The sequence below is a fragment of the Anser anser genome (genome assembly GCF_964211835.1).
Source record: "Anser anser genome assembly, chromosome: 3".
Lineage (NCBI taxonomy): Eukaryota > Metazoa > Chordata > Aves > Anseriformes > Anatidae > Anser > Anser anser.
In genome coordinates this window covers 51,136,978-51,161,072 of record NC_139722.1, presented here as the reverse complement: position 1 = coordinate 51,161,072, position 24,095 = coordinate 51,136,978, and the positions used below count along the sequence as shown (strand labels likewise).

Genomic DNA, 24,095 nt, shown 5'->3' with positions numbered 1-24,095 from the left:
GTAAAGTAAAAATGCACTAGCTGAAGAATCAAAACCCTTTACCAAGTGCATTTTCAAATCTAAAAGTGATATCTTTCCTACTATGCACTTCAATTCTGATGATTCTCAGTTTCTCTATAGACTCAAGTCAGTTGTCTATGTGTAGGCGTGAGAAGAAAAGGAAAAGTCTCATTTTCCCATCGTACCATTTGACAGAAGCCAATCTTAATCCCAGTAGACCATACAGCTCCCAGTTCCTGTAATGGTAATGTACTGAAGCCGAGTGACACTCTGGGAAAGCAGGACAGATGCTTGAAGAAGCATATGACAGGCACCATGCATTCCCTTGATCAGACAGCTCAGCTAGAGTTTTCAAAAGGTCTCCAGCTGCTAACTGAAAACTCACAACTGCTGACAGAAATACAGTCTCTCTTTAAAATAACCTCTATGTATAAAAAAGGGAAGACAGCAAATGCTGCAGAATAATTTCTAGGAATTACTGGTAAATCCTGAAACCTTATTTTGTTGTCAGGAGATCCTTTTGTAAAATTGATATATAATGAGATATAATGATAATATTGTCTGTGATGTATACCACGGATTAAGCTTTTATGATAGTGACAAACCTCCTGTAAAGGAAAATGATGCTTTTTGATCCCATGTAATTACGTGACCATGCAAACAAAATGGTGGGCAAGGGAGAAATAGCCTATGCAATTTATCAGGCCTTTCAAATAGTTCTTCATAAAGGTCTGCCATAAAGGGCTACTGAGAAAACTGGTGACATCAAGGAAGGAAAGAATGTGGTGGATTAGAAAGTAGCTGGGAAAGGGAAAATAAAACATAGTTACCATTCAATTTTCACAGTATAAAAGGTCTACACCACATGCCCAGAGGATCTCTCTTAGGGTTGATATTGAACACATTAATGATCCAGAAACAAAGGCAAAAGAATGGTGAAAAATACTTTGGTTAATCAAGCCTAGAGAAAACTGAAAAAGCCCAGAAGGCCTAGAAATCTAGGCAATTGAGCAGCCCCATGGCAAACGAAACTTGCTCACAAATGTAGGATACAGGATGAATCACATGAATTATGTCCCTGCAGTTTTCTGAGTGCATTGTGGCCATTATACAAAACACCTAGAAGATACTGCCAAAGCAAAAACAAAACAAAACAAACAAAAAAAAGCAACTCAGTGAACAAATGGTAACAGAGAAAAAATATGAATAGACATTGTAAGAATATGATCAACATTGAAAAATGTGTACTGAAATGATCTAAGCAGAGCTACACCTTTGCCTTGTGTATTGTACCCAGTTCTGGTTCTCCTGAAAAGGGTGCACAGCAAAAAGCATGGTCTAAATGTGGTGACATCTTTCCATTTCCAAAAGGTGCATCAGTTGCTGCTAGAGTTATATCATCGATGAACTAAGACTATCTGTCTATCATTCTACTGCTTTTATGTACTATTGATATTTATGCTTCCTTTTTCTAGACAGATTTACATTTGACTGACACTGGGCTGCAGCAGTGGTGGGAAAACTAGCTGCAGTCTTAGAAGAGAAGTTTGATATTCTTTCAAAGCAGTATATTTTCCTTCACTTCAACAGCACTTTCCTCTGTCAGTTGTCTTTTAAATGAATCTGGAAGTAACATTATATGTTATTTTCCTACCACTTCACTCCCTGCGTAAAGCAAAGGGGGGATATAAGGGGAGCTAGGAGCTCTCGGGGCTGGGAACTATAAGAACAAATTCAGAAGAAAAATTTCTTTAGCTTTAAGCCTATCTTCTTTAGTTCCAGTTGCTCCTGGAAATTGTTGTTAATGGCATGTTTGTGGCATCCAGCCATAGTCAATCAGAGTGGAGGTAAAACTGATTGACTGATACCCTGCACTTTGATCCAAGCCTCAGTGAGAATGACTGGAGCTTTGCTGTTGATTTAGCCTTCCCACCCATTTCACTGAGGGGCAGATTATGCCCCTACAGTGTTCTTCTTCTCACGTCATTTCAAACATGTGCATCTGCACTCTTCCACATGATGGTCCATTTTAGCCAACACAGAAAAACAAGTATTTCCAAAGCTTTATTCATTTTCATGTGTTCCATGTCTACCTTACAATGAGATAAAGCATAGACAGCTAGCGCAGAAGCAGATGTCAACACTGATGTCACGTGAGGTGAGAAGAATACAGGTGCTAGAAAGCACTCTGGAAAGTACAAAGACCATCTACATGTTAACCAGGTCAAAACTCTTTATTTCACATTCATTCCTTCAGTGTATTTGTTCCTTGGTTATCTCCTGGACTGGTACCCAGTAGGTAGCATGTCATTTCCTTGCTCTGTGATTTTAGGCAAATTTCTCCTTCATGCAGCCTAAGTTTTCAGTGATATGTCCTGTGTTGTGATGCTGTGATATCTTGATGAGGGTGGAGTAGAAAATTTAGAGCAGTGAGCAGGAGCAGGTGGGATGCACTGCTGTGCTATGGACCTCAAATCTGACGTAGAAAGGATCCTGGAAGCCCACATACTGCTTTCATTTACAGCTATGTAAACCCGTTCATCAGCAATCAGAATTTACTCTTAATTCCTTGACCTCTGTTATTAATACATGTTAAGGAATAGGAATGCATTTGCTCCCTAATGCAATAATAGAGCTTGCCAGTAACATCAAGAAAGGAAAATTAACACAGAACTTTTCTAAAATGTCAGGTGGAGATAGAAATCCAATGATTTTCACTGTAAGTGGGTACAAACCCATTTAAAAATATGTTCTTTTATTTCAGCTGATATTTTTATCTTAAAGTTACTCTGTATGTGCCTTCCCTCTGAACTGTCATGTATTTCCCCCTGTAACATTTATTACAGCTGATGCATCTTGGCTTTTCAACACACCTAATGTGGTTAAATAGTTGTTTTACATAAAGACGTAGGAATTGGGCACTAGTGGTGCAAGCGACTGAGGCTCTTCAGTGTTTTTTAGAACACCTCTGCAATAAAAGTATATTCAGGAAGGCAAGGAATATGTAACTGCACTTTTTTTGACATTGTTTTCCAACAGCATTAGCTCACATCTGGCAGGAAGTATTGGCTTTAAAGGCTGCATGAAGGGTTTCCAGTTCCAAAAGAAGGATTTCAACTTGTTAGAAGAACCAGGAACCCTGGGAATTAGCTATGGGTGCCCAGAGGATTCACTGGTAAGCATAACATCATTTGTGAGATAAAAACAAAATTTTGGCAGTGGATGCAACCATGAGATAGACTTTTAACTTCCCCCCAAAAAAGAAAGGAAGTTTTCAGCAAAGGAAATGACAACAAGCTCATTGACTTGTGTGTGTGTGTGTATGTGCGCGTGTGTGTAAGTTTGCTGACATACTATCCAATTTTCACTGTGAATCGCAGCACAAGGTATTTTACTTGATATTATTATCGTATGTGAGATTGCAATGTAAAGGTTGAATTTGAAATAAGTTGTGTGTTGTATTCTGGAAGGAAATATTCCCTTGTAATTCGGTTTTTATTAAAGAGACAAGGAGAAGTCTTCTCAGATGTGTCCTAATACAGATATATGGAATGAAAAAGACAGCAAGATCCCCCTTCAGATGAGTTGTCAGACTCCTTAAATCAATCTAGCTCTACCTCTGTGATACAAAAATCAACTGCACCAGCTCCAACACTGAGGAGATTGCCATTTCTTTTCTGATCCTTTCCATCATTTATCATTTGTTCATTACAGTGCAAAACTGGTAAATCTAAACAGTGTTTATGGTCTACGTCCTATGGACATATCTATTCAATATATCCATGAGAATCCATGAAGAGGAAAGAGCTCACCACTTGTAGAGTTCGTCACTCAATCTCACTCTCTGCAAAGGAGGAAGCCAGCTGCAATTTGTCTTACTGCAGACCCAGTTTTCCTTCCGAGACTCAGAGGGCTATCGATTGCCATGTCCAACCCCCCACACCAGCATTCAGTCCAGCAGGCAAACTAATACATCACATGCTGGGGTGGTGACTCAGTGCCACACAGTTCAAACAGGGGCTTGAGCCCCCTCTGCTTCTAGCTTGCACGTTCGTTAACATCAGCAGGCTTATGATGAGGCCAGGAATCCCAGGAAACTGAGAACAATTTGGCTTATGCTGTCTAAAATGTCTGCGTTTTCTTAAGATTTTCATAGCCTGCAAGGGACAGCCTGTATAAATTACGTGCAGAAAAAAAAAAAAAAAAAAAAACTATGGAGTTTTTATAGAACTGAATTGGCTGCATCTTTAAAAGAAAGAAATAGACTCATTCTTTTAATGATTTGAATGTTGTCTGCAGTTTACATGTAAATTTGTTTTATTTAATACACAGATGTCCCGCAAAGCATACTTCAATGGAGAGAGCTTCATTGCATCAAGCCAAAAAGTGTCCCTCTTAAGTGAATTTGAAGGGGGCTTTAATTTCCGCACATTGCAGCCCAATGGGCTGCTGTTCTACTATTCTGAAGGAGTGAGTATATTTTTCTTTACTGTTTGTTTTATTTTAGCTTTGGATTGTTTCTCAGGAGAATACTAAGGGCATAAAAGAATTTCTCACTTCATCTTTTAATAAAAGAGAAAGCAGTCCACAATACAGAAGCATTCATTGATGGCTTCATTTTCACAGTTCACGTTTGATCTACAGATGAACCCAGCAATGCCTAGACATTATTTTGATGTTGAGAAGAGCATGTGATCATATGCCTAGAATTAAAGTCCTGAGGGTAGAAATGCACAGCGGATCTCACTGTGCTCAGCAGCACTGCAATCCCTATTTGGACCTGTAGATGCTACCAAAGTACAAATAATACTGAGGGCCTGACATTTTCCTCCCAGAGGCAATCCTCAACAAGCAAAGGCAGAAAGTTTGTTTGGATTAGTGGGATGTTATTCTGAGCATTGCAGAATTTACAGAAATTAGTTGGAAAATTGCCTGTATTCCCCAACGGTACTTAGACCTCCATGTGTGACCAGGAAAATCTGCAATTGAGAATGGCTCCTTGCAGTTATGGAAAGCCAAGCTGCTCCAAATGCCCCCTCAGAGATGTGCCACGGGCAGAAATACAGACTTGCACTCCCAAAATGTTGAGTGAGACAGAGTGATTCTAGGATTCTGCGGTCTCAGACTTACACCAGCAGCACCCACGTGCTCAAGTGACAGAACATTTGCAACCATCCCAAATGTCTGCTCTGCCATACTTGCAGAAGATCACGAGCAATGCAGCAAGGGAAGCTGTATGACATCTATAACCACTCCTGAACTTTTCCATTTTACAGTGTGGAGTATTGCCTTAAATTGAAATCAGTAACCATGTCAGCTATCCATGCTGCTTGCATAAATGAGACCCCACACACCACTTCTGGTTTTACCTCAGAATCGCTAATCCTATGAGATGCCAAGTGCCCTATTTAACAAATGGAGGTTCAGCAATTTAGCACTTGACGGAATTAGACAGCGTGATTCCTCTGAGTGCACAGTGGCAGTGCTTGCGCTAATGGAACAGATAATGCTCCTGCTACGTGGCACTGTGATCCTGTATGCCTGACCCAGATAGAGGATCATATCTGTAAGATAATTTTGAGTGACTGAACAGGTCTGATCAGAGCGAATTAGGAAAAGAAAAAATCTGTTGGTCTTACGACAGTGGTAATCTTGAAGTACAGCTGCTCTATGTAGTACCATAGCTGGGGTACCAGAAGCACAAATGAAACGTAAACATCATATATCTGTGCTAGAGGTAAGGAGCTCATGTGACAGAAACATGAGACATAATCAGTAGCAGAATTTCCAAAATTCAATCTTAAAAAACAGCAAGAATACCATTTCTAGTGAGATCATCTCCTGTTTTGCTTCTCAATTTATCTTCCTTTAAATACAATAAAAATTGGGAAAACAGCAAAAAGAGAGCTCTTTGGTTAGAGAAAACAAATACAGCAGGAAAATAAACAGAACTGTTAACTTTCCTGTGTTACACTTGCTTATGAAGATGATTTTGTCTGTATTTCAGTCAGATGTATTATCCATCTCTATGGACAGAGGTGCTGTTGTTTTAAGTGCAAGTGGAATCAAAATTCAATCACCAGACAGAAATTACAACGATGGAAAAACCCACTTTATCATTACTTCCATCACACCAGAAAGGTAAAGCTGTCCAGCAACTTTTATTGCCTACCTTCAGAATAAAATATTTCTTGTAAAGTGCATATTATCATTCAATATTCACTCTCAAAGTGATCTTAGGAGTTGTTTTTTGTTTGTTTGTTTGTTTTTTTCCACTGATGTTTTAAACTAATTAATTCAGTTTAGAAAAAAAAAATCAAAGCCAAAATCTCAGATTGAAATTTGGCCTTTGTGGCCTGAGCATGAGATGCTGGGAAATGTTATTAAAACTAAAAGAAAATAATAGTGTTTTTAAAAGCTTAGTCCTTTTTTTTTTGTCCTTAGGTATGAAAGCAGTTTAGTATAAGTAAAAACTAGCAGGAAATTCTTTCTTCCTCAGAACTGACTGTTCTGATTTGCTAATGAAATCCCAAATTGACCCTGAAGTAATTGAGGCATCTTCAGCAAAAGCATTCATTTGGGATATACAGAGTGGAACATGTTTAAAATATTTTTAGTACTGAAAGACATAAATGTAAGATTAAATATGGCAGTGGGAAATAAGTCTATATCTGCTTCTCAGAAAAGTTGAAAGTGTTGTTTTACTGGTATGTATTTTACTGTTGTTTTCTGTGTTTAGAATTTTCTTAGACGGTAAATACTCAAAATACTCTTTCTTCAAGAACCTTGCCTATGCAGATTCAACCAGGTCATTCTCAGTTTTCTAACTGAATTGGAGGTTTGTACCTACGACTTCTGACATCCAAGAAACATGGTTCGAAAAGCTCCAAGTGCATAAAGGTGTCATGGAAAAGTGCTGAGGGCTGTCACACTTCCCTGAAAGTTTTGAATTCTGAGCTCGCCAAACAAATGAGCTCGCCTGTCTGATGCTTTAGCTATATTCAGTTTCTTATTAAAGCAGTAAAATCCTTCCTGGCATCTGCAGCAATTAATGTGCTTGTTGCAAAATGATATTAGGTAAAGGAGATTGTATAAGCCCAAACATCCATGTACTCTGATGAAAGAGAAGGAAAAAGGGATAGGGACATGAAGAAGAAGGAATAGCATGAGCTTAGATCTTATATTACACAAACAGTAGCTCCATCCATTTATTAGCAATCCCTTGGTTTATTTATCTTCACTAAGTGGACTGTATTTTTTTGGACTTCATGATTAATCTCAGGATATTATGACATCTGTGGGCCTCTGGACTCTATGATGCCAGTGGGCTAATTTCACTGCTGCTTGTGGCACAGATGTGAGAAGGTCTCACGACTTTGGGCACTACCATTCAGTGATTTTATGCATTGAGCAGAATATTTTAGGTGCATGTAATATGCTGTCTAACCACCATCATGGACTTTTCCAAAACCAGCCTACAAAGTGGATGCTTTGTCTTTGCAGATATGAGCTGAGTGTTGATGACAAGAAACAAAGCAAGAAGAATCCAACAAAGGACAGAGCAGGGAAAAGCCCTGACAGCATCAAGAAGTTCTATTTTGGTGGCTCGCCCCTCAAAACGCAGCAAGCCAACTTCACGGGCTGCATAAGCAATGCATACTTCACTAGGTGCGTAGCATCCTCCTAAACATATTATTAGGCAGTCGTTGCCTGACAGCTCGGGTAATAGCTCAAGAGAGCTGATTGATTTTCACAATAAAAATCCCTCTCTCATTTTGTGAGGCTAGACAGTATGTGTGAATACGTTTCTCACCTTATTTTCTATGGAATCCGTTGGCGCAGACCTGCTAGGTTGAGATATTGTTAAGTGGGAAGAACTTGATGCAAATCAGCTTTCATGCTAATGGTGTTGGTGCAATGCAGAATTTGAATAGCTGTAATTTACACTTATGTAGCTTGCATTTCTGCCTTTGAAACAAAATGATACTAAGGAATCTCACAGACATTGCTGAAGTTAGGAGTTTGGTCATGTGCAAATGGTCCAAATTTGTTGCTCTTAATCACTTTATGAAATATTCTTATATAGATTTTAAAGCGAATTGGTGTTTCAGATTCAGACTATTTATAAGAGCATGGGTACAACAGACAAAGGTAGGATAGGCTGCCTACAATACTCAAACGTTGACTGATTAATCTGTAATTTTTTATCCACAATCCAAGAATGAAAAAGCCTACCAAAACATCATTTAAAATTGAAATGTAAATTACTGTGGTCTTTATAAGAAGAATTCCAACACTCGGAAAAAAAGTTGTTTTTGTCATCCCCTCTTTGAAACACAGATTGGATCAAGAGGTTGAAGTGGAAGATTTCCAGCGGTACTCTGAGAAAGTTCAGACTTCTTTTTATGGATGCCCTGTTGAATCCCCTCCTGTTGCTCTTCTCCATAAGAAAGGAAAAAACTCATCAAAAGCCAAAGGAAACCGTAATAAAAAGGTTTGCTACAAACTGTGTCAGTACCACCTTAGAATTTTCCACTGTTGATACATACTCTGTCATGACTGTAAATTCTCCAAGTTATGGACACCAAAAATGTAACACTTCAGACATAGAAAAGGAAAGGATTCTATTCCCTTATACATTCCATCACTACAAATGACTGTCCTGATCCAGTGTATCTGGCCTATGCTCGCATCACTCCTTCTTAGTAGAACTGTAAAACAGAATTTCTGTCATCTTTTAAAAAGTCCTGCAGAAAAAGCCCATCTTGATTTCTTCTACAGCCTAAAGGCAATAAGCTCGCTTCTGTTCTCAGCTATGTCCACATGGCTCTCTCCACTGGGTGCAGCTAGCATACATTAATATAAATGAAAAAAAAAATCCCTCTTCCAGCATGCAAAACTTTTGGCTCAAACATGTTCTTTTATGTCTGTACTATAACTTATATCATCAAAAACATAGAGGAAGAGTTGAAGAGGAAAAGTGCAAAAGAACTGGATTATAATTATACACAGGCATTCTAATTATCCCTTCTTCCCTACATGAGTATCTATAGTAGATCTCTGTAAGGAAAATTTGACTTGGAACCATTCCTGGTACTTTTGTAAGGAAAAAGCATATTGTTGACTTGTATATAAATAATATTTATTGATTTATTTGTTTTATGTCTAATCTTAGTTAAATATCTGATTAACGGTTCTCTTTCTGTGAAGGTGGGAAGAGATAAGGACAAGATCTCACAACCTTCAACTGGCCTCAAAAAAATGTATCAAGAAGTGAATATGCAAAAAGACCCTCAGTGCCACTTACCGATGAACCCCAAAGCAACTGAACACGCTTATCAGTTTGGAGGAACAGCAAACAGCCGGCAAGAATTTGATCACATACCAAAGGATTTAAGTGAAAGGTAAAGGGACTTCAGAAATAAACATGATAGAAGATCTTTGAAAGAAAAAAGGACATATTTCTGCTGGCCTTTTTTTGTTATATCTTAGGCAGGTTTTTCAATAGAGTACATTGTTAGGATACATTAATAGGTATTTCAGCTGAGAAATAGCAATAAATACAATGTGTTTCCAGTTACATTCCTTTTGTGGAGTCTTCATCCGTATTGTATTTTTTTTCTTTTTTTAAATGTGTTTCCTTGCCAGTATGAAGACTTTGAGAATGTAATCTCTAAACAAGCAGTGTATCATCAGTCTCTTTATGCAAGAAGTAATGTCATTAGAGCAGAGCTGGAAAACATGATAGTTCACCAAGAAATGAAATATAGTTATGTGTTGAGTGGACATTGGCAGCTGTTTAATGCTTAGGAGTCTACACAGTGCTGTAGGACAAAAAGCTATGAAAACCATGTCCAATTCAAGCCATAATGGAAATACAAGTAATTAATAATGAGTCGAGATATTGTGGACATTTATTTCTCAGGCTCCCACAGAATACGCCATATGGTGTGTTATGACCAGCAAAGGATTGTGGTTTAATACTTTCCATGAAAGACTATAAATTCAACAACACAGCACTTCCTGGAAGCATACCAGACCACTAACTCAGAAAAGAAGAGTGCTATTTCCTGACTTAAGTAACAAAAGCATTAGGTTTGTTTTAATTCAACAGTGTTTTCCTTAGGTAGTCCTGATGGTGCCCATATGAGATGGAAGAACAAAAACACAAACTCTAACATGTCCTTTCATCCTTACAAGATATATTCATGTTACAACTGTTATTACAGAATTTTCATTGTTATGCACATTAAAAAAAAAAAAAAAGACATGATGTTTTAAAACAACTGACATTGGCAAGGGCCTAAGTGTGTGTGGAATGTACACACACATGCAATGGCGAATGTACAGGCCCTTCAGAAAATATCAGGAATAGGAACTAAGCTAGTCACCTGGAGTGAGAAGCAGGACTAATCAGTTCTGTCTCTATGTTACACTAATGCAGCTTCGCCTTTTTTAGACCCAAAGTAGTAATACCAATCACTCAAGAAATCTTCACTGCTTACCATGTTGAACAGAGCAGGTATAATTTGCCATGCTGTAGTGGACTTAATGAGGACCTATTGGGATGCAGAAGCTTAGCAGCAAGTCTGGAATAACAGAAGAGATTTGTGAACACTGCCATCACAGGAAAATTTATCTCTGTTCAACAGGAATGGAAATATATACACTGTCAGTTATTTATGGTCTATTCTGATTTTATTCACTCAAGAGATTTTGATTTTTGAAAATAAGTTCCTTGGAAGGCAGCTTCTTCTCCAACTTTGAGTTCTACTCCAAAACTAATGGGAAGTTTCTCAGAAACACCACTTCCATAAAGGAGATATGTATTCCTTAGGATGAGAAAAAAATCTCAGGCTTCCTCTGCTGCAATTTGATTTCAGTTAATTATATCTGTTTTAATACTGATATTGTTTTTGTTTGCCAGAGCTCAGTTCTCTATCAGTCTGAAAACTCACTCATCTCATGGAATGATTTTCTACATCTCAGACCAAAAAGAAACCAATTTCATGGCCCTTTTTGTTGCCCATGGCCGACTCATTTTTATGTTTAATGCTGGTCATCAGAAGATAAGGATTAAGAGCCAGGAGAAATACAACGATGGCCTTTGGCACAATGTAAGTTTGGGTGTTTTTTTGTTTTTTTTTTTTTAAAAAAGGCAATCAATCAGTATGATGATGGTACTTGTTATAATGCTACAGTAAAAACACTGATGATCTGACAGCTCAGGGAATTTCCATTCATGTTTTCACAATCACACCTATATGTTGAGAAGCTTCTGCCAAAACTTTCGTGCAGTATTTTAACAAGTCATTAATTAGGGACAGGAAAGTGAATCAGTTATAAAAATCCAGCAACTCCCAACACTGAAAAAAAATGACAGAAGCAAGTAGAATAGTGAAACAAACAAACAAACAAACAAACAAAAAAGTTAGCTAGGAAAGGAAGGATTGTTCAGCAAATTTCTTGGAAGTGCCTAAGCAAGGAGTATAGCTCTCTTAGGCTCCATCTGTAGTCCAAGAAAATAAAATGACAATTTTAAGGGCAAGGTGAATTTCCCTCTGTAGGTACCCGTTTCTCCTCAATAACTACAAAAGAAGCCTACAGTTACTAAGTTCCTAAATTGGGCACTTAAGTGTTTAAAGAAGGTTGGATGAATCCAAACCATAAAACATGAGAAGTCCATGAAAATACTAACTGTGATAGCACTGTAGCAACCAATCATATATGCAAATATAAGATGAGAAGATCTCAGTAGACCTTGTGACACCTGGAATACCTCTGCCTTGTACCCTAAAATGGTAAGACTGCAGTTCTACTATCTACCTTTACATAAATGTGGAGAGAGTTGTCCAGCAAAAAGTATTGGCAGTCAGTAAAATGGGTTTGTAGATTATGACTCACAAGCTTTTCTTCTCAAACTTCTTACCTTCCGCTGGAGAGAAGTGTTCCCTCAACTGATGAAAGTAATCTTCCAAATACTTTTTCTCCGTTTCTAGGTAATATTTATTAGAGGAAAAAATATCGGCCGCTTGATAATTGATGGTCTCCGAGTACTGGAAGAATCTTTCAGTGGTAACACTAATACCTGGCAAGTTACTGAACCACTGTATATTGGGGGTGTAGCTCCAGGAAAAGCTGTGAAGAACATCCAGGTAAATCTGATACCCATTACATCATCCCATACCTCTGTGTACAGCTAATGCAAAAGTTGCCTGTAGGGATGAGTTCAAACAAAAGCATGTTATGATCCCAATTTTCAGCATGCTGAGGAGCACACAGCTCAGTCTGAGTGGATAGCAAAGCTCCTGCAGGGCTGAGCTGGCGGTAATGGGGCTAGATATCAGTAAATTTGCAGCAGTATCTGGAAAGCCAGTGGTCCCTGAGGAAGAAAGAAATCTTAGCAACATCCAAGCTTAGGTGAGTCAGGGCAAGTTAGGTGAGATCAATTTCACCCTAAGGTCTGAGATATACGAGTTTCAGAGAGGCTTAGTGTTGGCTCAGTATCTCTGTTTTGAGACAGTACCTAGGAATCAGGAATCTGCTCTACATCTGCGATATTGATATATATAGAAAGGAGTGTCAAAGCAAAACCAAACATAACCAAGACCCATTCAAGGTAATCTTTGGTGATGTGTGCCTAACAAAATAGCCACACTACTCAGGAAAAGTAGGCCTCTGCATTGCCCCAGGGTTGTGTGGTATGTACAATACTGTCTTGCTCTAGTTGCACTTTGGTTCTACTAATCATGCTTTTCCCCCCACATCCAGATTAACTCAGTCTACAGTTTTAGTGGCTGTCTCAGCAACTTGCAGCTCAACGGAAGATCAATTACTTCGGCTTCGCAGACCTTTAGTGTAACGCCTTGCTTTGAAGGCCCATCAGAAGCGGGAACATACTTTTCATCAGAAGGAGGATATGTTGTCCTAGGTAATACACTACCGAAATGTATTTAATAATAAGACTGTCGTTTTCACTGTACTTCAAAATGGTATATTTCACTAAAGGATGTGGTAATTTCTAAGGCTGTGGGCTGTAAGGATTATTAGATACAGACCATTATTGTGGTAAGCAGATGATGTTGAAAGGTAAGAACATCACCATGAAACTTAATAAGTTGCTAGATAAGTATATCTATATGTGTGTATGTATACATATATTTAAAATAATTAGAATAATTTCAGCAGAGAACACTTTATAATATGGTAAAAATTATAGACATAGAAGACAATGCAGCTAAAACCAAGTACACCAGCAAGAGGTCATCCCTTCTTTTTTAATTAATAAAATAGCATGTCATTCAAAAATCCTGAGGAAAAGCTTTCTGCATATCTTGACATTGAACAACAGCATGATGGACACGTTTTCTGTCATTGAGGCCTGCTGTGTTCCAGGAATTGTTTTAAGAAGGCTCTTTTGGTCACATAGGCTGTGATCTGAACAGGGAAGGAAACTGCACAACCCTATTTATATTTGGCAACAGCAAGAAGACCCACACAGTGTTTCTAATTTGCTCCCTGGCCTGCCAGCAGATTGAAAAAGGGACTTTCTGCTATTGAATCATCAAAGCTTAAATGAACTCCCACTCACTGCATAAAGACTGCTGAAAGTCTAGCAAATTGCACAATAAGAAACTGCCAAAAAATCTAAATGGAAACTATTTTCTGCTGTCCACTTCATTGCTATTTTTTTAACAGAATAACTGTTTTTTTGAATAATGAGAAACATACAGAAACCTTTATTAGTACTTCAAGCAAATGTAATCAAAACAAAAGTTGAAGTGGGTCATTGATGGCACACCATGACATCTCTTCAATTATGTGTACTGGCACGTATTCTAATACTTTTGAGGACAGGGCAAATAGGTTCCACCCTGGGACTTTGAATTTCCATGTTGACTTTAAGTAGATGTCCAGTTTTACCATTAACTTACTACATAAAGAATGTTATTCTTCTTCCCTCACAGATGAATCCTTCAGTCTAGGCCTGAAATTTGAAGTTGTGTTTGAAATACGTCCCCGAAGCAGCTCAGGAATTCTACTGCATGGCCACAGCGTGAATGGGGAGTACTTGAATATGCACATGAGAAATGGACAGGTATAATGAAGGTCACATTTCTTCCACTTCTCTGACTAGTTCCTCTACTAGGTATTTGGGGTCTGCTATATGCATCTTTTGTCTTACTAGGTATTTGGGGTCTGCTATATGCATCTTTTGTCTTACAAATTTGCCATTACTCAATTCTTATTCCTCTGCTAGATAAGTTAACTGCTTAGATTAGGCAACCCAGATACTTCTTTTAACATACAAAAAAATAACACCAAAGACAAAACCAGATCACTTTACTGATACCAACGATTAATATTTAATGAGCAGAGCACTGATGCTTTGGTACTGTTCTTTCATCCACACATTAAAAATGTATAACAAGTACGGTGATTTAATTTCACTTGATGGATTTTTATTTCTTGTATGCTAGAAGAGTCTGAGTTGTGCTCCTTCTCTTCTTGCTTTAATAGGAAAAGGAGGAAAAGGCAAAGTTCTGATTGTCTGTTTATCCAGTCTCTAGACACTTGGATTTTTCTAAGGCTGTTAATTGAATGAGAGAGGTTTGAAATTAACTCATCAGATAGTTGTTGCTGTTGCTACCTTTTTCTGTTCATCACTAGACTCTGGATCCCTCCATACTAGGCATTCTACACATGCAACAATAAGCTGCAGTCTAAATAGACAAAACAAGCAAAGGCTTAGAACAGAAAAAAAAAATCTTTTTTTTTCCTTTTTGTAAAAAAGAAATTCAGAGACTAGGCAGTGTGAATATTCTGTGGCCACTGCAATGCACTACCCAATATCAAACTGTCAGCCAAACAGAAGGATATTTAAGTGAGGCTGGCTGAATCTCAGGTAGAAATGCAACACCTGGGGAAACATGCTGCCACTTCTCTTACAAGAACAGAATTTTACAATAGAGAACCTGAGTGGACAGTTCAACACGGTCATTCATCCTATTCTGAAGCAGGTGTCTAGCATAGGTGGGGTGAGCTATCTTTCAGAGAATCTGTTTTTCTATATTTACAATAGAGAAGACAACAGGTGCTTCAGTAAGGCACCTAACTTTTGACAGCCCATTCTTACAGATGTAGCTACACGTTGGTAAATTAACAAAGAAATTACCATAGCACATTTCACTGCTATGTATCATGCCACACTTAAAGGCTGAATCTCTGTACAACTGCTCCAGCCTAGTACTTCTTCTGTAAAGATCTGAAGGAATACTGGCATGTCCAGAAGGTTGTCTGTTTTTCTAGCTGTATCAGTTCGCCTAACAAAAGCTATTGCCTCACTTTTTACTTCATACCTCACTTCCTGCATAATGCATATGCAATTCAAAAACAAAATCCATTATGGAAAAGCAGTTCTTCCTTGCCTGTCACTGCAACAGGTATGACAGGTATGCTAGTTACCCTCTTAGTAAGCATCTGTTTTTACCATCATCTACCTGCTCTCCTTGAATTCATTAGCAATGACCTGTTTTGTGACAACATTTCTGCTGGAGAAAAAAGAATGATCAGTATGTTTAGTCCATTTTTCAAATGCCTTTATCTCTCTATATCAGTATAGCTTGTCTAGGTGATTTATTAAGGAGTCACTTTCTCTAAAAATTCTTCATTTTCTTCAATCAATCCTATGTATTTTGTCCAAGGGTGGATGAAAGAGAAGATGAGGATCATTGCATTTTTGTTTGCTGGTGCCCTTGTGAAGGAAAAAAAAAAAAAAAAGTTTTTAAATTTTCTTGGTTACAACTACACTGAAACAGAGATCCCCTAAAATTAAATATAAGTTGGTTCCTTACAATATTTTTAGCCAACAAGCTCTCAGTATTATCAGGGAAAACTTAGACATTTGCCAAGCCTGAGAGGCTGGGCTGAGTGTTTGGAGTTCTCTGGCAATCACCACTGGGAATCTTGTGCCCTGCAGCAGGGTCATGGCGCTGCCCTGCCGCTACTGTGGTGTTAGCACGCAGGAAGATATTCATCCACATGATTAATGCAGAGGTGCAAGATTCAGAATTAGGTTCACTTTCTAGCTCTGCCAGCGGCTTTCTGGTAAGCATGAAGAGATAACTTAGATCATTCTTATATTTCCCTATCTATTCTTTTCTCACATCTTGACTGTTTTTTTACACTCAGGTTTTTCATGACTGTTTGCCTTATTAAGTGGCTATCAAGATGCCAAAACATCATCTGATGCCTCTAAACACTAATTTAACACCCAGGAAATTATAGAGTAGAAGTACTAGAAAATTTGAGTGAAATTCGTTGTTAAATCTTTTTATTTCTTTGAACTCTTTTCTGAGTTCAAATCAGAAATGTTTCAGAACTATTGAATCCTAAAAATAAAAATCAAAATCTGTGAATTAGATGTGCTATTCTAAGGAATTTCATGAACTGTTATTCTTTCACTTATGTATTACTCGTTTTGAGTGGGGAACACTGCATCATTACAACAGAAGAAAAAGAAAAAAAAAAAAAGAGAACAGGAGGGGTTTTACAGTGACTGTTACATTGTTTTCCCCCAGGTTACTGTGAAACTGAATAATGGAATCAGGGATTTTTCAACTTCAGTGACACTGAAACAGAGTCTCTGTGATGGCAGGTGGCACCGAATTGCAGGTCAGTAAAACTTGATCATCCCCTTAAGAACGGTAACAGAGCCCAATTCTCCCTCCCCAGCTATCCATCTCCATGGACCAGTGCACTGGAAATGGGGTCATATTTTCACTTCTTCCCTTTCACCTGTCAAGATGCAAGTTCATATGAAAGTGGCAGTCCTTTTCCTTGCTCAGACAAAGGAACTGTAGAGTTTCCTGGGAATACAAGCACTAAGTTCCTACCAAACACCAAAAAGATGGATGCTTATTGTTCAGGGAACACAAGGCAGCCTAGCTGAAACACTGGAAACCTTTTCCAAGTCGTATACCAGAAGATATTCTTCTTTTGCCAAATTTTCCAATTAGAGGTTAAATATACTGATATTTAACCCAATACTGGGCACACGTATATGCTGCCCTTACAGGTCAAATAGGACAGACCTGGGAACCCCAACCTCACACAGAAAGAGGTCTACAGTCAGGATTTTTTCCCTGTGGAAGACAGCCATCCTTCATTCCCATGTTTGAAAGTCAAAAAGTACATCTAAATCTCAGGTACTCTGGACTCCCCTACCTTCCTGTCTGGGGTGGTCATTTGGGATGCCTTCCAGTGTCACATCCAGAAGAGATCTGAGTGTGTGCCCTTTCATCATGCATTCTGGTTTCCTTCTGAAGAAAGCCAAGGCACACAAGCAAGGAGGAAACCCCAGTGCATTCCAGTAGGTCCACTATTGGGAATGATTTGGCTACCAGTTTTACTCAGCAGCCCACTGTTGTATGCTCATGCCCTGCAGACTAGACACAGCCACCAACAGTCAAGAATCTCGCTCAGAAGCACCCTTGCTCCTGTGCCCTATCTTGCATTGGCCCTGCTCTGTACCAAAATCTGCTCAGGTACTGTCACTGGCACTGATAATGGTTCTCACTTAGTCTAGTGAAAACTAAATCAAACCACTTAGTTCAAACAGATACTCCTTTCTGTCATAAAAACTTCAGATGTTGCTTTTTACCATCTTTTTCATCCCTGTTCCTTCTCCTTCCAGTTATTAGAGATGCCAACGTGGTGCAGCTGGATGTAGACTCTGAAGTCAACCATGTAGTAGGGCCACTAAACCCAAAGGCAATTGACCACAGAGAGCCAGTGTTTATTGGAGGTGTACCGGGTAAGTATTTGGCAGTTTTGTACTCAAATTTCAACACAGTTTACACAGGAAGCATAGAAGCTGGAGAGGGACTCTTTGCCAGGGTATGTAGTGATAGGAAAAGGGGTAATGGCTTTAAACTGAAAGAGGGTAGGTTTAGATTAGATGTTAGGAAGAAATTCTTCACTCAGAGGGTGGTGAGGCACTGGCACAGGTTGCCCAGAGAAGCTGTGGATGCCCCATCCCTGGAAATGTTCAAGGCCAGGCTGGATGGGGCTTTAGACAACCTGGCCTAGTGAGAAGTGTCCCTGACCATGGCAGAGGGGATGGAATTAGATGGTCTTTAAAGGCCCTTCCAACCCAAACCATACTATGACTCTATGACTCTATGATTCTAAGCCTAGTTTTACTTTCAAAAAAAAAAGAAAAGAACAAAGCATACTCGTGTGAACAACCTGGTAAAATTCAAAGACTGAAGAGCTGATCAGAAATGTTCTGCCTCACATTCTTGAAGAAAAATGTCCTGCTTCATTGAAATTAAGACATCCATAGTCGCTAGAGAGTTAGGTATGGGCTCAGTTCTCTCGTCTGCTAGCTAGAAAAAATCACTATTTTCCACTTTCCTTTCCAGTAAGGGCTTACTGCTTTAAAGAAGTTATTTATTTATTTAGTTGTTTATTCATTTACGGGATTGGAAACTCACTGTAAATGGAGTCTCAAGGATTTGTTGCTGGTAGGCTGCTTTCCTCTTCTGCAAGCAATGGCGTCTTTGAACACAATACCAAACATGAAGATCCTTTTTCTGACTAGTGATTCCTATTGCACAGATGTCTGCTAATGTGAATTTGTGACTCACAGACCATCTGTGTAGCGTGGGCCAAGATTACTACATTTACTTCCCTTATTCAACAGACAGAGCTACTCTGTTGGGGTTCATATGCAAACTGTAATCAACACTACGTGATTCAATTTTTAAATCATCTCCTGTACATTTCTCACTGAAAGCTTGCAGCATTATTTCTCTGTGCCTTGCATGTCAATCACGAGCAGCTCTAACTATACAATTTATTATATTGCTTATCTTGGATTAGTGGCTTGAGTGCATGATGTTCTCATCCAACCAACACTACCAGGAGGAAAAATGAGCCCAAAGGGAATCATAAAATCTATGTGCACATGCCTGTTCACTCTTTAAATCCAAATTGGAGTTTTATTAGGATAGAATTCTTCCCAGAGAGGTAATATAAAGTGGTAATTGCAAATGCTGTTCTGCGTCATAACAGAGCCTTCTACATTAATTATAGAATACTAACGCAATGCCATACATTGGCTCCCTATATACTATTATCACCCTGGCACAAAAGAATCTTATAATGAACTTCACAACAACAAACAAAATACAGCACTAACTATTACCAGGTAAATACAGTAAACTAAATGCAACCTAACAAATCAGACACGGACAACGATACATGTAATGTTAAAAGAAATTGCAAACATGCAGCCTGGAATTCATCTACTCTGTTACTTAAAATGCAGTCACCCAAAAATGCAAGATTGAACCTCTATTGACTATGTACTATCAAGAGTTTTACCTAAATGTAGATAACTCCCCATACTTACTCTAGTGGCCTCTGGAACACTGGCAGTAGTCCAGACATTAAATGACCCACAGAAGATTCGGTAAAGCTGCAGTTAGTAGCAAATTGAAAGGAAAGAAAAATTTTTGGAAGATTCTTATCGCACGCATAGACTAGATTGCAGGCACCAACATTCCTTTCATCCATGCAAGCTATTCAGTGGAACACAAATATTTTTAGTGTATTCTGACTATTCCAAAAGCTAGTTACTCCAGTAGCTAAACTTTTCTATAAAGCTAAACTTTTCTATAGAATTTGGGCTTTGGTTTTCTGGGTGAACTGGTCACAAGTAGGATCTATTACAGCATGGGCTTTAGAATAGAGCACTGAACTGTAATTGAGGAGACTCAGCTTCCAGTACAGATTATGCCACCAAACTGATTATTTTAGTCTTCCTAAACTCTAACTTCTTTTTCCTTAAAATCTGTTTCTTCCAGAGTCTCTGCTAACTTCCAGCCTGACAACACGCAACTCCTTCATTGGCTGCATTCGTAATTTCATGATTGATGAAAAACCAGTGAGTTTTAGTAAAGCAGCTTTGGTTAGCGGTGCTGTAAGCATCAATACATGTCCAGCAGCCTGATAGTGCACTGCATCAATCCTGTAAAGTTTCAGTGGTCCTGTAAAGACCACAAGAAGGAAAAATAGAGCAAAAGTGTTCTACTCATCACCAATGCTGAGAAGAAAAAAAAAGAAAAAAGAAAATATCAAGGATCCATCTACAGAAAGCATTTTGTTTAAGGGTCACTTCTAATGTTTATGTGCAAACAAAAATCACTGAAGAATAAAGAGCTATTGCTTCTGCAGTTCTCTTATTATACCACAAGAGTGAGCTTTACCATTTCTTATAGTGTGCGTGGCCAATCTGTCACATGAAAATGTGGAATCATAAAAGAAATTTAAAATATATTAAATATGTTATTTCCAAGATAGATCCTGTATGTCATTTCATATTTTAGGTCACCACTTGTGTCCCAGGAAAAGATCTACTACTGTCCATTAAATAATAAAGCTACATGCTAGACTCACGTTGCAAATAACTGTGGTTAAAGATTTAAAAAAAAAAAAAAAACTCATTTATATATTCCTCAATTAAATTGAGGGGCAGAGAGCATACTGTGTCAGCCTTAACCAGTACCTTCCCCAGTCACAACAGGAAAAGGGATTTAACAGACTGAAGTGGTCTTGGTTCATTCTAGATGAAAAACTGCAAGCTCTGGACCGACTGGCACAGGGACTCCCTGGCAGATGGGATGCCATCACTGCCTCTCCACTCGTCTATACAGCCCCGTGTTGTGGCTCAGTAGCCACAAGAGAATGGACAAGAGAAGAAAGCATGGCTCCAGGAGGAGAGAGGAAAGCATGCCTTTCTTTCCACCAGTCTTGTCAGCTCTGCTTATGGTTTCAGCCCCATGCCTGTTCTGCCTTCTCCTGGACACACCTCCCGTTCTTGTCTCTGCAACTCTAAGCCCCCAGGACTAACGGCCACCTTTTTCTGGGAGTGGTGCCCAGCCCTCTCTTTTCATCACTCCACATCCCACCGTTCATAGTTTAGAAGCAAGCAGTGTGAGTATCCCTCATTACCAAGCACATCAGGGGGTCCCCAAACCCAGCTGCCTTCAAATGTTGTATTTTTCTCAGATATCAAAAGCAATATGCCTGCTCAACTCTTTCCTGTTTCCAGCCACTACTGAGACTGTGAGTAGAAAACTTTTAGGCCTTCTGGATTGGGATTTTTTTGTTATTGGGGCCAGGGTGATATCCTCAGGTCAGTGAGCTGGACTCCTAGTGGGTACTGGAGACTGTGCATGGTGTCAGGGCTGTGCAGCTGGGACAAAGACTAGAAAGGGGAGCAGAAGTCTCTCTCAGTTCTGACGCAGCGATTTCTTAGATTGGCCTAACCTATCTCTTGATGCCACAACTTCAGCTAAGCTTCCTCTGGCCCTGGGCTCCTGAACCCCATTGCTGGAGAGAAAAGAACAGCAGATTCACAGCTTAGATAGGTTCGTTACAAGGATTACCAAAATTCCTTTCAAGGTTGTCTGCAGCTGCTAAGCAGAGATAGCTGAGAATAGCATATGCTTGTGCCCTCTAAGAGCATCACAGTTTAGCGAATGCTGGTATTAAGTGGAGCATTATATGTTAACTGGCACACATATACTCACATTTTTCCATCTCACATTTACTTCAGACTAAAGCATATTTTCTCATATCTACATTCAAGCTCTGTCTGGTAAAAACAGTATTTTTCTTAGACATATTTGCTGCAATAAGATTTGGGTTTGTTCAGTGGTTTTACATATAAAAATGATTTCTCTGATTAATCAGTCCTTTGCATACTATATATATACATATATAAAACAAAAAAAATACAGTAAAATAGTACGTGAATAAAATGCAAATTAAAATTAATAAACTGCTACCATTCCGTTTACTTCTCTTTAATATAACCCCAGCTAATCAAACCCAGCAACAGTGGAGGACATCTTCCTCAAGTTTCCTCTCTAGGCCTCAGAGATGCAGGTTTTCCCTCTGCAGAATAGGATTTCCAAAAAAAAAAAAATAAACTACAAACTGGAGGATTCTTGTAGAGTCACGGGAGAGTAGAGAATAACTTGAGTTCCTCTGCTCCCAACACTCTCATGAACCTTGAAATTACCATCCCACACACACCCAAAAACTCTGTCTGATGCATTACATCACACATATCTGAAATCATTTCAAAGCTCCTGGTGTTTAGGAAAAGGTAACTGCCTAAGCAGAAATCTTCCCAGAATTAAATTCGTCTTTCTGTCTTAAAACTCATAGCTCCAGGGCAGAAAACGCTTCATCTACAAAGATCTGGGAAAAAACTCCAAGTTATCAGGTACATTGTTAGATTGTTCATTTGCATTTTCAATAGGAATATAACTAACTCAATTCTGCAGAAAGACTACAAAAAGAAAAAAAAGAAAAAAACTGACTTTAAGGAGCTTATACATTTCTTCTGACACCTTCAAGATTTTCATGTGTTGTTATATCATGGAGTATTCTGAAATCTGACATTTGCATGGCTATATAAGAAAGAATCCAACTTCAAGATGAAACACTCAAAAAAATGCTTCAAAGTAGGCTATTTAATTAGGATCTCTGGCCCCTCTCTCTCTTATTTCTGAAGATCTGTAGAGATCTCCCACAGTTCCTATCAACTTTCTTTCTCCTCAGGGATCAAGAGTATGGACAATAGCCTGAAAAGTAAAATGAAAGATGAAAGGTTAAAGGTTTGACAATAATTCCCCAACAGCCAACAAGTCCAAGTAAAACAACTTAGTATGTGAACTAAGCGCTGATAAAAATCCAGGAATAACATTAGTTCAAATTCCAGTGTATTCTCCCTACAGCAGCATGTGACCTAAATAGTCAAATTAAAAAGTTGCTGAAAGCATAGCACATACGTTCACGATGCGCATTTGGCTCTTCTTGGGATTGGGATTTAACGGTTATTCACGGATTCACAGTGGGCCATGTCAACTCATTTCCTCTCAATAACATTGTAAGTTACTCCTACAGTTCAACTCATGTTCCAAAGCTGTGCATGCTATTGCTGCACAACATCAACAATAAAAATTACTGAGAAAATAAGGGTATGAAACATGCAGTAGCATAAGACTGGTGATTAAATAATTCATATGGGCAAGAAGTCTCTGAGGGAACTAGATTCATCTGTTTATACTATGGCAACCAAGAGCTTGAACTGCAATGAAACAGGTCAGTGCGTGACTATTTCTTTTGCACAGTTGAACTGCCTTCATTAAGCCTCCAAGCACATGCATCAAGCCAAACTGGTAATTATGTACCCACTTTCTGCCCCTCAGACCTCTTTTGGAAGCTAAAAAGTATTCCCATATGAGCATGAAACTCAATGTATCCGTGATTCAGAATGTTTCCTACCTCAGGAAGAACAATCATTTGCCATCACAGACCTCTTAATAGTACATTGGAAGACAACGCCTGGGGTTTCTTTCTGCTGCCTTATGTGCAATGGAGCAAATCCCACTAAGATGAGTTGTGATGGGACATAGAACACAAAAACTACAGCTAAATGAAACAACAAGTAGAAAGTGTAACTAACTGGAAAAATAAAAAAAAAATAAATAAATAAAAAATAAAAAAGGAAGAAAAAAAAAAAAAGAAGAAAAAAAAAAAAAGAAGAAAGCAAGCCAGAGTCAGTAACAGAAGAGACTTCTGTAGACTTTAAATTAAGCTTTAAAATGTTTACAAGCTCTGCGGCACTGTTTTTAGCCAAAGTTAGGCCAAAAAGACACATGAAGGGAAGACTTTAAGGACATGACCATAGTCAAAAAATATAGAAATAGCCTCACATCCAGCAGCTAGAACAGACCACAGTTTTGGACCAGTCTTGGTAATCACAGGGAATAAAATTAAGCTACAGGTTGCACTTAGTTTGTCCAGAGAGATGAGAAATTACTATCTGCTTTCCTGATTAATATCCATGAAGTTTTACACTAGCAATTGTTTATAAAAGAAGAGTTTGAGGCAGCATTATTCTATTCAGCCAGTATTACTCTATTCATACTGAGATTTCCATCCACCTGTAACAATGAACCCACTGGTCCTTTGCAACTTCAAATGTGAAGCCTGTGTAAGCTTAAACTACTCCG

General features: G+C 38.6%; 1 protein-coding gene across 1 annotated transcript in view; it reads left to right on the top strand.

The window, feature by feature from the left end:
* The window catches only part of LAMA4 (laminin subunit alpha 4), a 98,699-nt gene extending 76,849 nt beyond the window's left edge, over positions 1 to 21,850 (top strand). Inside the window, exons 26-38 of the mRNA XM_083829578.1 lie at positions 3,040 to 3,175; positions 4,333 to 4,470; positions 6,008 to 6,141; positions 7,504 to 7,668; positions 8,341 to 8,494; positions 9,211 to 9,404; positions 10,928 to 11,117; positions 12,000 to 12,155; positions 12,772 to 12,931; positions 13,968 to 14,098; positions 16,581 to 16,674; positions 17,696 to 17,815; positions 19,872 to 21,850. Of these exons, the coding sequence (XP_083685704.1) occupies positions 3,040 to 3,175; positions 4,333 to 4,470; positions 6,008 to 6,141; positions 7,504 to 7,668; positions 8,341 to 8,494; positions 9,211 to 9,404; positions 10,928 to 11,117; positions 12,000 to 12,155; positions 12,772 to 12,931; positions 13,968 to 14,098; positions 16,581 to 16,674; positions 17,696 to 17,815; positions 19,872 to 20,017 (1,918 nt within the window). The 3' untranslated portion in view covers positions 20,018 to 21,850. The remainder of the gene's footprint in view (positions 1 to 3,039; positions 3,176 to 4,332; positions 4,471 to 6,007; positions 6,142 to 7,503; positions 7,669 to 8,340; positions 8,495 to 9,210; positions 9,405 to 10,927; positions 11,118 to 11,999; positions 12,156 to 12,771; positions 12,932 to 13,967; positions 14,099 to 16,580; positions 16,675 to 17,695; positions 17,816 to 19,871) is intronic.
* The last annotated feature ends 2,245 nt before the right edge of the window (positions 21,851 to 24,095 follow it).